The sequence below is a fragment of the Sinohyriopsis cumingii genome, unplaced genomic scaffold (assembly GCF_028554795.1).
Source record: "Sinohyriopsis cumingii isolate HCF-2022 unplaced genomic scaffold, ASM2855479v2 utg000881l, whole genome shotgun sequence".
In the NCBI taxonomy this organism is placed as follows: domain Eukaryota; kingdom Metazoa; phylum Mollusca; class Bivalvia; order Unionida; family Unionidae; genus Sinohyriopsis; species Sinohyriopsis cumingii.
In genome coordinates this window covers 799,435-813,063 of record NW_028315939.1, presented here as the reverse complement: position 1 = coordinate 813,063, position 13,629 = coordinate 799,435, and the positions used below count along the sequence as shown (strand labels likewise).

The 13,629-nt window shown below is 34.6% G+C and overlaps 1 protein-coding gene across 4 annotated transcripts in view; it reads left to right on the top strand.

The window, feature by feature from the left end:
• LOC149773124 (regulator of telomere elongation helicase 1-like) overlaps positions 1-13,629 on the top strand; it is a 240,161-nt gene that overhangs the window by 202,579 nt on the left and 23,953 nt on the right. For 3 of the 4 annotated variants that reach the window (XM_089946786.1, XM_089946788.1, XM_089946789.1), the window contains 4 exons: positions 4,252-4,375; positions 7,174-7,330; positions 11,461-11,561; positions 13,156-13,188. In XM_089946786.1, coding sequence (XP_089802912.1) covers positions 4,252-4,375; positions 7,174-7,330; positions 11,461-11,561; positions 13,156-13,188 — 415 coding nt within the window. The remainder of the gene's footprint in view (positions 1-4,251; positions 4,376-7,173; positions 7,331-11,460; positions 11,562-13,155; positions 13,189-13,629) is intronic. The other variant, XM_089946787.1, reaches the window with a different exon arrangement.

The window sequence follows — 13,629 nt, the reverse complement described above, 5'->3', positions numbered from 1 at the left end:
GTCTTTGGTTAAAAATTTTCCAACCTTCGGCAGTGTTGAAAAAAGGGAGATTCAATCAAAAACAATTTCTTAAGCAAGTATTATGATGTTTTGTCTTGTTTAATTGTTAGTGTGAATGAAACATTTTGCATATCTTGCCATTGAAAATGGTATTTAGTGCCAAGAAATTTAAGATCAACATCATGAAATTTACAAGTTTAATAAGAAATCGCATATTTTGTTACAGTTTACTGGAAATATATTTTCTTTCTACCTTGTAAGTAACAATATACAATGAACTAGCAATCAATGTCAATGAAAAATGCTGTTAAACACTAATAAGTGGCCACACTTTTAAGAGAAACATTAATTAAAGATGTGTCAAGTGAAATTTGTGCTTTAATCATTTATTTCTGTTTTAATGTAATCAGTAATATTGTATGTTCTCTTCTGATCAACTGTTAATTTGTTCCCGTAAGCATTTCTGTGAATTAAGAGCCAGATGTGTTGTGATCCACAACTTGGGGCAGTGTTTTTGCATTGTAACAGTGGATTAAAACAGACCTGCTTTGTTGTATAACATTTTGTCATGTTAATTATTGTTTACCCTGGGTTGTTTACTAGTAAATACATTGCTTTCATTTCCCTGTGAGTTTGAACAACCTGTATTTGTATTTATTTGTATTATATGGTGTGTTTTGCACAGTTTGTGTTTGATACAGTATTATTTTAGTTTGATATGTATTTGTCATTTTTGTAAGCCAGATCTAATTCCAGGGTAATATTTCCTATGCTGTCTGCCAAGGTGAAAACCTTTGCTTGTAAATGCAGCCCTTGTTTGATTTTCCCAATTGTTATTACTTTGATTGAGCCATGTATTTCATACTTGGTTCAATGCCAGTTAGTCCTGCAATTCCTAGCCCATGTGTAAATGTAATCGTATAGCTTGTGAAGGCAGCACCTACTTTGTTTTCCAGTTGAGAACCCTTTCATTGAGCCATGAATTTGATACTTGTTCAGTACTAAGCTGAGTCATAAATTCAGCTAACAGAGTTTAACTCCCTGTTATAATGCTGCGCAATTTGACATCTGTTCATTTGCGACATATCTTTTAATAGATTTCACAGAGTATATGCTCAAAGTGGCACCACAGAGCACAAGCTCAGTCTCCATATCAGTAGCCACAGATAACTAGATGAGGATTTCGAGTTAGATGATGCTTATGATGACCAAGATGAATTCTTGGGTTTTGTACCAGGTGACATTAGACAATGACATTGATGGGACATTGTGAATCACAAAAGTGTCTTTTTTCTAAAGAAAAATGAAACTCTATTCAGTTTTTCTCAATGTCATTATAAAACAAGTAGTCAAAATGTAATCTGTACACACTCACCACCAACACACTTTTGTCTGCTATGTGGATCTCCATCCCTTTCTTAGTTTATCAACGATCTCTTGCTTAAGTTGCAGCTATGTGTTTGGACCCTGTTGTGGGTGAGTTATGAAAGGAAAGGAGTATTAGGAAATACAACTCGCCCCTTAAACCTACACCCTCACTTCAAACACCCCCCCCCCCAGCATATCTTTGTGGAGTACAGGTGTCATTTCTAAACTAGAGCACAAACACGAAATATTTTCATGGCAGTGGGTTATATTCCCAGAATCACATTCTGTATGATGCAGCATCAAACTATTTTTAATTATGTGATTTGGTGAAATCATTCACATTTTTAAGTCAATAATGTTACTAGATATGTAGGCTGGTTTAATATTTATTTTTTATTGTATCCATTCTTTGGCAAGTTTTTAGATACAAACGACTACATTAGACAGTGGAATACCCATACAAGTCTTCTTTAATGGTCAAAGAGCATGTAATAATTATGACAGTCAAAGAGCATGTAATAATTATGACAAAGAGCATGTAATAATTATGACAGTCAAAGAGCATGTAATAATTATGACAGTCAAAGAGCATGTAATAATTATGACAGTCAAAGAGCATGTAATAATTAAGATAGTCAAAAAGCATGTAATAATTATGACAGTCAGAAAGCATCATATGCCTCTGATGCACATGAAAATGTATGTTTTTGGACCTTTTTTTATCATACTTCTTATGGCTTTATGACCAGGAAATAATCACAAACTTATTTTTTAGGTTTTTTCAGGGTGGGAAACTCTCCCTCCACCTAACCCCCATTTGAAAAGATATGGGATGAAGTTTCTAAATATAAAGGATAAACTAAAGTAATTGCAATTAGACTTGCCAAAAAATAAATTATATGCAATTTTTGCATATCACTCATTCTGAGCAAAGCATGAAAAAAGTTGTCCTTGATATAGCTGTTAACGTAATAATCCTAAAATTGATGGAAAACACTGCTGACTTTTTTCTTGGAAATTAAACCATAATAGTGTTTGGCAATAGATAAGGGTGGTCTTAAAGAAGACAAAGTTGCTTTATATCATTAAAATTTCAATATCACAGACAATCATTCACAAAAATCTTCTATTATAAATGAGGTTTATTTATAAGCTGTAAGTTATATTGATAAGATTATAGACTTGATTGCTGCTTTAGTGTCATCATTTCAAAATTGTTAATCAGTCATTTGCAAGTCTGTGCATACAATACTACCAGATTTAATGTAATTGACATAAAAGACAAGAAATTGTTAGTGTTACTTGTAATGCTGATATATACATGTATGTGGAAAATGGTAATAGTTTCAAGCTTTGCAGATATCTCTTTAAGTATATCTGCTCCCATAACTTCGGAGTGAAAGATAAGAATGGTTGTTGATGAGTTCATTGTATTCACAACATATAAATGGCAAACATTCTAAGTAGTGTCATTTGTTACTGAGTGACTTTATGTCTGACTGTTCAATGAATGGTTTAACTGCTCCAGTGGCCTAGTGGTTAGAGCGTCCACCTCGGAAATGAGGGGGTCATGGGTTCAATCCCTGGCTGAGTCATACCAAAGACTTACAAAAATGGTACTAACAGCTGCCTCGCTACGTGCTCAGCTTTATGAGATTTGTGTTAGGACTGGTCAGCCTGGTGTCAGGATAATGTGACTAGGTGGGACATCATGCTTCATGCTTACAGCATGATGCCTCAGTGCTAGACATCACTATAAACTGCCACACTGCAGACATCATAGCAGTATGACAGAAAAATTGTTAAAGCTTCGTTAAAAATCCTAATCACACACACATGTTCAATGAATGGTTCATTTGTCTTGCAGTAAGTTAGCAGAGTTTATGGCGAGTATTTTATGGAACATAATTTGCAAGATAATAATCCCATTATTTTATATTTGAATGTTAGTAATCTTTCAGTTTGATTCTAAAATAACAATAAATTTGCTCATGTCCGTAATGGAAAATGAAAGCATGGAATTCTATTTTTAAACTTTGATACCATGTGTTTGACCATATCAGAAGTTACCAATGCACTGTCACAAGCATTATACGATAAATGAATATGAATACTGATAAAACATTGACCTAATAGTTCCAGTAATGTTCAGTTTGTACTGAGCAAATGACAACTTAAAACTATAAAAAGCAGTTACATCTATCTGTGTGTCCATGGGTCCAAATAAGCTGTCTGTAAGCTGGCCCATATACAGTGTTTATAAAAAATATTAAGAACAGATTGAATCATATAAGAATGTCAAATTTATATTTTTTCTTTCCATTTATATTCAAGGATTAAATTTGATTAAGCATAAATTTGTCTGCAAGATATGTGGAAGATAAATTCAAATTTTATGTTAGTTGATATTTTAGAGTATTTTAAAAATGAACCAGTAGCCCATGGTGCACTGAAAATGGATCTCTGGATCATTATAAAAATTTATTGGTGTATAATTCTTTCATGCATGTGTTATTTTTGTAAATCCTTTTATACCTGAGCAGTATTAAAATCCTTTCCTGATTCAGTGTTTGTGATAATCTGCTGATGATCAATTAAACACTCATAAAACAAAGCTAGAATGACATTACTTTTTTTCTACTCTAGGCATAAAGGAGAATATGAAAATGGACAGGAAAATGTAAATTTGGGAACTATGATTATTTTCATTTTTTGGGTGCAAAATATCTAATTAAAAACAACACAATTCAGATCATTTTCCAGTACAGTGTTTTTGAAATTAGTCCTGCAATCATTGTCTTAGACTAGACCCCACAGGATATTTTTGGCTGTACACGATTCTAATTTAAGTGGTAATTGTCAGGATTTCTGTTCTTATTCCAGATTTTCTTCTTCTCATTCTTTGAGTCAGCTACCTGTCTGGGTTCGGCCACATGTCAAGCAGCATGAAACATTTGGCAATGCCATCCGAGATGCTCAAGTTTTCTTCAAAAATGCTGAAAAAATGGTAACATTAGAGAGTTTGTTTCTTATTATTTTTCACATCTTACCTAACTTTGTAAAAATGAATGTCTGCTGCAGTTTTTACCTCATCAGCACAAGCATATCAAGACAAGGGTACCACATGTGATACCAATGGCAGCATTCAGTTTTAATAAGTTAGATATAGAGGGTTGGGGAGAGAGCTGTATGATTACAGTTTTGCTTGACAAAGTCAGATGGCCACTCATGTTAATCACATTTGACCGTTTGTCTGCAGTTTGGTTTTTGAAGGAACTTTACTGGAACGTCATGGACTTCACCTGGTTTGGTTAATAAATTAGCTTGGTTTGCAGTCTTGGATTTCAACCAGTTTGGTTAATAAATTACTTTGGTTTTGCAGTCTTGGATTTCAACCAGTTTGGTTAATAAATTACTTTGATTTGCAGTCTCTGATTTCAACCAGTTTGGTTATAAAATTACTTTGGTTTTGCAGTCTCAGATTTCAACCAGTTTGGTTAATAAATTACTTTGGTTTTGCAGTCTCGGATTTCAACCAGTTTGGTTAATAAATTACTTTGGTTTGCAGTCTTGGATTTCAAACAGTTTGGTTAATAAATTACTTTGGTTTTGCAGTTTCGGATTTCAACCAGTTTGGTTAATAAATTACTTTGGTTTGCAGTCTCGGATTTCAGCCAGTTTGGTTAATAAATTACATTGGTTTGCAGTCTCGGATTTCAACCAGTTTGGTTAATAAATTCCTTTGTTTTTCAGTCACAGATTTCAACCAGTTTGGTTAATAAATTACTTTGGTTTGCAGTCTCAGATTTCAACCAGTTTGCTTGAGAAATTAGTTTGATTTGCATTCTTCATGTTGATGAGACAAGTTTAATCTTCAGCCTTCTAAGTCCTTACTTAGAGTAGTTATGGCCCCTGAATACAACCACATCCTATGTTTGGTTTCCATAAGTTAGCGGAACACTGGATTTTGTCCAGATTTGGCACACAGATTTCCAACATTCAACAGCATGATTTACAAGTGCTATGGTTCTTCTTCAAATGGATTTCCCAATCATAATAAGCTAGGAACCCTCTTAAGTGAAGAGACATTAATGTCTTTTATCTTATCTTGTTACTATAGCAATAGGATTGTTAAACATCATGTATAAAGTGTTATGTATATCTATGTGTATTGTCATTCATGATAATAGTTTTATAAGGGCTATTTAGGTAATAACAGTATAGATACTAATATTCCCCAATGATCATATGTGTATTAAGTGTGTATTATCATTCATGGTAATAGTTTTATAAGGGCTATTTAGGTAATAGTATAGATACTAATTTTCCCCAATGATCATATGTGTAAATAGTATGTAGATTCATTCATAAAGTTCCAAGGTTTAGATGTAGTTTATTTCAGGAATCCATCACATGATCCGATTTCAGGACATGAGTTCTAGTAGAAGGTCAAGCTGAACTAATTCCTTATTTGTCAGTATTAAAACAGCTGAATATTTACTGATAGAGTGATTTCGAAATGCCATATGATTCTTTGAAGCTGCATTCTCTCTAATGCATATTGGTAATCTATATAATAGAATTATTATGTAGAATTAGGCATTATTAGTAGTGACACAAGTTATTCGGTTATATTGAGAAGAAATTCATTTATTTCATTTAATTATTTGATGGTTTTACAGTGCTAAATTATTTCATAGTAATTTGAATAATGACTATCATGGAATTACTGTGAATTCATTTAAAGACATTTTTGGATTATATTATAGTGATTTTTCTGTACTGTTGATACATCAGTACAATACTGACCATCATTTGGAATACTTTTAAAACACATTTGGATTACTTGATAGAACATTTAGAACTTTAGGATTTCATTCACCATACAGTAAGTTATATTTAATTCTTTGACTTTGCTATTTGGGAAATAAATAATATTTAAAATTTTGCAAAACTTGCTGGTTTTCACTCTTTCTTGTTATTTATTTTAAGACCATAGAATCATAACGAAAGTTGGTATAAGTAACATCAATTTTTGTTAAGCCTACACCCAATTTATGGCAGGGGCTTTTAGTGTTATCGATGTCTGTCATGACCCATCAAGTCACATCATATCTATCACATATTTCATTTCCACACAGGAACTTTGGAAGGACCTGAGGGACTGAAATCTTATGTGATATTATTGCATTCAGAATACCTTGGTCAAGTTAAATTTTTGACCACTTTCCACAAACAATTTAGGGAGTTATGACCCCTGTGTGACTTAGAATTTAGCAATTTCCACTTACTAACTTTGAGGCACTTGATGGATTGAAATCGGATATGGTATGTGACTTGGGTCCAGTTCAGTGTTCAGCATTATCTTCCAGATTTTTAAGGCGTTAATTTCCCTCCCTTATTTTAATCTTTGCTCATCAGTTTCCTTTCCACAAATGAACTTATGAAGGAAATGTAATAAACAGAATACATTAGAATCAGATTTAGTATGGGGCTTTACCTGAAGAACATCAAGGTCTAATTTAATTTTCCTTCCTCTATGGCAGAACTGGATGAAGTTATGACTACATTTTTAGTTTTAACTTTGCCATTCAGTTTTTTTCCAGCTCAGTAACATTTTAAGGACTTAATGATTTTATAAGACCTAGTTTAAGTCTGATTTTTTTGGGGGGGGGTTGGGGTTGGTGGAATTTATGGGGTTTTGGCCTCTGCTTGATTTACAACTTTGTTCTTTGAATGCATCATACTGGCAGGGTTATCCATGGCATATTGACACATTTCTAGTTGTACTTCAACTTTCTTCAGATGCCAGCACCAAAGGTAAAGAAAAGAAAAGCCAACACAGCTGGATGTACAGGGGCTTATTTCATGCCAACAATAAGCCACAGAAGTGAACCCACAAACCTGGAGAGGGCTAGCACGGTTGCCCAACATGTACCCAGTCTGATGCCTCAAAGACATGGTATAATATAAGTGAGATTAGTTTTGAAGCAATGTCCCCATGATCTTGGAAAATAAACTGAAATGAATAAAATAAAAAATGATAATTACTATCCTAAAAGAAAAGCAGCTTTAGGCTACTAAAAAATGAAAAGAAAGTTATAGTGTATTCAAGAATTAAGTAAAGGAGTTAGCTAGTGCATGCAATGCTAAATTTATTTACAAAAGTTTTAACTAGATGCACAGAATCTTAAGATCACCCTGCAGTCCATTTTGATGAGAAAGAAAAAAAAAATGCAATAAAGAATTTAGCATCCAGTAGCTTTCATTTCTAAAGCTCAGTTCAGTAAATATATATCGTCCATAGACTGGGTACTGCCTTTTTTGTATTGATATGAAAAATATGCATGAAAAGTGGAGATTTTTGTTGATAAAAAAACAGAGAACAGTTCATATTTTAATTTTCAGAAGGAAAATAACAATTTAAAGGTGCCTGAAGTTCCAAGTACCATTTACATCCAATTGCTCTAGTGAAATACTATCGAATTAAAACTATGCATACAATTATATTAATTTAACAAAGAAACATGTTTTTGCTATTTAAAAACTATTTTTTAATGAGCAGAGCATAGTGTCTAAATGGTCATATTAAATATTGGATGTAATAAGATGAGAGAGAGATGGGCTAGTGGTGTTGCTCTATATGAAAGATGATAAATGTTTGTTTTCAGTTTTATTTAATCATCCTCCACTTTTGGGATCAGCTCATTTCTCCATTAAATACATTACCCAGTCACATTAACATCAACAAATTACACCATACTAGTTCTGAATCCAGCCGAAAGACCAAATAAGTCTTGCTGTTTATTAATCATGTATAAATAAAGGGAAGTAACCCCTACAGATTAACTTTTCTTCTGCAAGTAGTCCCCTGTATCTTGGATATAACCATTTTCAACTTTTGCTTGCACAGTGCCTTCAAATAATTTATTTAAAATTATTGTTTAATTTTGACTGTCCATTATATATATATATATATATATATATATATATATATATATATATATATATATATATATACATACATACATACATACATATAGTGTTGTTGAATTTCAGTCTATTGGGTTCCTCTTTAATTGTCATGGTAATGCAAGTTTGCCTATATGAATAGTTTGTGTATTTGTTCTTCCTCATACCCGTGTATTGAGCAGAAGATGCTTGGTCCAAATTTCATGAAAAGCCAGTTAAAGGGCCATGAGAAAAGGGCATGCTCAAAATCATCTGAACACAAAGTATTAACTGTTCATAGTTATGGGGGATGTCAGGATGCCATCCCCATCACTCCACCACTGACAAAGATACTGATAACGGGTCCTATGGCAATGATCATTTTATATCCATTGAAGCAATGCCAAGTGATTTCACTCAAATTATATTAGAATTTCATATTATATGCAAATCATCTATAATGTTGAAGAGTGACTTGGAAGAAAGTGGGACCATCTGTAACCCTGGGTATCAATCAGTACCTATCCCATCCCATGCATGAACTTACATGCCAGGCATGAGGAATTACCTTCTGACTTTGCTAGCTGGCTTCGCCTGCAAGCTTTATATCATTTTCTGTATGCCTACCTGGTGCCAGCCAACTAGTCTATCTGTCTGGATAATCTATGTATGGTTTTGGCAGTCATGAATCAGTCATTTCAGACTTGCATGTTGCTTGACAGTTTATACAGCAACAAGCTCTTATACCCAGCAGACCTCCCTGGCTGACTGGACCAACCATATCCATGATGCCAGTAGAGGATGAATAGGCATTGTAGCTGGATCCATTCATTCCAGCCCAACTCAGTACACTAGATCAGCATTGCCCAGTCAGACCAAGTTCTATGCTGGACTCTACTCAGCTGACCATGCTAGCAGATCTGATGGGTAGAATCATTTTTCATGTATTTTGCTGATTCAGGGAATGCTATTATATAGAGCCTACATATGGAGGAAAATCCCCTAGTCAGTGGGGGTGGGGGGGTCACTAGTTAGTAAGGTCATGACCTCATTCAATATATATGATGATTACGGACATTTGTGCTGCAGAATTTGCAACAATTGTCAAGGAGAGTGCTTTAGACCACTCGGCCACTTGGGGCCCCTTTGTCTTTCTGTAAGGACTGGAATCAGATAACAGAGAGTAATTTCCTCATGTTACCATGTTCAGGTTAGTAATTTCTGGGAAACATACATTACTAAGAAATTTCACATTTTGCTTGAATATGGTGACAACTGATGTTAACATTATTTAAGTGGCATTTAATGGGACATACCATCTTTGATAATAATTAGTAGTGAAAGAAAATTAAGACAGTAATAGTACTCAACATCTGTTTAACTGGACAGAGAGTATTATTACACATGACTTCAAAAAACAAGATTTTTTAAAAATTATCTTAGGATAAATTATATTTTTGCTCAATTCTAAATTTCATAAAATTTCATGTTGCTAATGTATCGTAAATTAAAGATTACCTAAGTAAGCGTTGAATTTCGTATTTTAAATGTTTCATGAAGTAATGGGGCCCCAAGTGGCCGAGTGGTCTAAAGTGCTCACCATTACGGATCACTGCCATCTCACCTATGTCTGCTTGGGTTTGAGTCTCGGATCCGGCCAAGGTGGGTATGTGAGAAAGCTTGCCAGCAGCTTCTTGAGGGTCGATGGTTCTTTCCGAGGATTCCCCCTACTTCTTCCTCCACCATTAATATTGGCCATCATGTATGGCCTATTGTGTGCTGAAAAATGGCATTAAAGCCTACAACAACAACAAAAAATCATGAAGTAATGAAGATTGAAAATACACATGGCATGAACAGCCACAGTAATGCCAAGTATATGAGTTAGCGTATAGTGTATAAGACTTCATAAGTTCAGTTCTTAAAAGTGCAAAAGTTTAAAAAAATAAAAACAAATCTCAAAGAATAAATAACAGAAAACTGTTTTAACCATTGCTTAAAATTATTATCAAGGCACACAAGATCGGTACATGAAGACATTAATGAAAGTTTCTTTCTATTGTTAACCGCTCCGGTGGCCCATTGGTTAGAGTGGCCACCTCAGATGCGTGAGGTCGTGGGTTCGATCCTGGCCGAGTCATACCAAAGACTTATAAAAAATGATACTGACAGCTGCCTCACTTGGTGCTCAGCATTAAGAGGTTAGTGTTAGGACGGCAGTTTAACTCGGCCTGGTGTTAGGATAATGTGAGTAGGTGGGACATCATGCTACATGTCTGTGGCATGATGCCCCAGTGCTAGACATCACTATAAACTGCCACACTGCAGACATCATAGCGATATGACTGAAAAATTGTTAAAAGCTACGTTAAAAATCCATATCCATTACACACACTTTCTGTTGTTATGAACTAAGAACTTCTAATCTTCATTGTCACATTATTTGTATGCACTACCTTGAATATTCAAACTATAGTTTTTTCAATCCAACTTCCTTCAATCAAATTTCTTATTTTATCAACAGAACTAGTTCACCTACTCACAAATGTTTTCTCCTAATATGAACTTTTGTCTATAAATCAGTACTGGCATGTACTGTTATTTATTTGCAATACATTAATCTGAGGAGACATATAATCTTGTAGCTTTCTACTGGTTCCTGTCATTGTGTCATATACACCATATATATTTGCTTATAAGTCTAGTCCAACTGCAAACTGCACAGAATAATGCATAATCCACTGGCAGATCTGGGTCTGTGCAGTTTGTTAGGAGTAATAAGTAGAACAAACAACATAGACCCTGATTTACAGGCACATTATGCTATGGCAGATCAGGATCTTTGATATTTGCAGTTTGACTCGACTTATAAGCAAGTACATATGGCATGCATCCTTTATGCACTTTCTTCATTATTAATTAGAATGTCCTGATTGAAGATATAAACCTGAAAACATATTGTTAGAATCGGAGCCAAGTGATTTAAAAATTGTACCCATTTTATGATTAAATTAGAAAGCTGGCATTGGGTTAATCAACTTAACTGTATTCAGATGATGAATGATCCAAAATCCATTTCTACAATGTACTCGACACAATTGGCCTTTTTTTATGTGCATCATCTGTGGGATTTATTTTCAGATGAGGAGATGACGATCACCAGTTTGAAACGTCAGTATGAAGGGTTCTCAGTCACCAGTACCAAACCAAAATCTCTCTTTGATGCCCTATATAGTAATGAGGTAAAAAGTTTTATTTCACTTTAGCATCATGGTGGAGTAATTGCTCATATCTTTAAAAGAAATGGCTAAATGCTTCTAACATCAATTCATAGTGCAAATTGCAGGGTTCCCTTGCTACTGGGAAATCGGGGGAAAAAGTCAGGAGAAATGATAATTTTTTTCCTGACCATGAAAAATCCTGGAATTTTGCAAATATTGATGAAAGTCAGAAAAAACCTGGGAATTCTGTGATTTTGTACATGATCATCTTCTCTGGCTTAGATGTTTTGGAGAGACTTGAAAGAGAACCATCTTTAGATTTAGAAAATGCATGTTTTAAATCTTAAATGTTCTTTAATACTGTTCAGTAATGGTCATATGTGAACCTTGAAAAAATTAATTTCTTCCTGGAAAAACCCTGGAAAAGACCTGGAAATTTATCTTTAGAAAAGTGTGGGAACCATGAAATTGTCAAGAATTTGAATTATTCATTATTTATGAAATAATATGTATTGCAAGTAGTTTGTTGTTGTTGTTGTTGTTGTTGTGGGGTTTAACGCCATTTTTCAGCACGATAGGCTATACATGGCGGCCAGTATTAATGGTGGAGGAAGAACCCGGAAAACCCCGGAAAGAACCACCGACCCACGAGAAGCTACTGGCAAGCTTTCTCACATGCCCACATTGGCTGAATCTTAGACTCGAACCGCCGCAGACAGAGGTGAGATGGCAGTGATCCGTAACGAAGAGCGCTTTAGACCACTCGGCCACTCGGGGCCCCGCAAGTAGTTTGAGATGGTCAGATAGGTAAATGGCAACCCACTTGTAGTCAAGTAGATTATGCATAACTCATCACCACACTCACCCCATTAATATGTTATTTAGAAGCAGTCAATATTGTAACTTCGTTAAGTTTTTTCTTCTTCTTTTTACCTATTATCAGATTTTGAATTTTACAAAATATGTTTGAAGTTGTTGCAAATCTGTTTAGCTAAGCAAGGAAGTGATTTAAAGTTCGATTCTGTAGAGTACAGTTGAAGTCATAATCGTCGTACTTGTTTAATTTTAGGCCTAGTTTTAAGCCAATTTTTATATATATCAGATTCACAGTTTCTAAATGTCACTGAAATCAGAGTAAATGTTGGTAGAATTTCAGGACTAATTTAGACTCAACTGTTGCCAAATGAAATGAACTTATAAAACAAACTGTTTGCTCACTGATACAAAGTACATGGTAGTTTATGCAATGTACCTGGCATTGACATTGGCAATGGCAGATGTAGACAGCAGGTTGAGGTGTGAGTTCAAGGTTTTGCAGAGCATTTCATGCTGTGATGATGATCCATTAAATTTGAAATTATTATGTCCCCTGTGGTAGGCTATACTTAACAGCCATTATAACTGGTGGAGAAAGAACCTGGGAGAAGCCCTGTAAGAACCCACATAAAGCTAATGGTCTGAGCCTGATAGTCACATGTTCAGAGATGAGGCCTCCTCAGTTGAAATGTACAGATTTATGTGTTATTGGGATTTACTTGACTGTTATATGCAGATGGTCACTGTATTTGTGTTGGTTCTAATTTAGAAACAAATTACATTTGATCTTTTTTTCCAGCAGCAGACCTCAGAGAGACTTTGTGAGAGCCAGGTAAGTTTTGAAGATTAAAATGGTACCACTTTACAATATTGAAAGTTTAGTATTTTCTCTCTGTTTGTCAAACTTTGTATTTATCTTTTGATTTGCATGCCGTCATTATCAGCTCTTTGCTGAAACCAGTTTAATATCTTGGATGTTAATGACTATTGTGCAATACATAATCTTGCACAGCATGGGAAGCACAGCAAAGCAATACATGGGAATAAGTGTGATCTTAAGAGAAGCACATTAAACAAGGCCTTGAAATATATCACAAGGTAGGTACAGCTAAACATAGCCTGAAAATATGTGAGATGTCAAGGGAAACTGTACTAATTAAGGCCTTGGTATATGAGTGAGCTTAAAGGAAGCACAACTAAACAAGGCCTGGAATATGTGTGATCTTAAGGGAAACGCTGCTAAACAAGGCCTGAGAAAATGTGTTATCTCAAA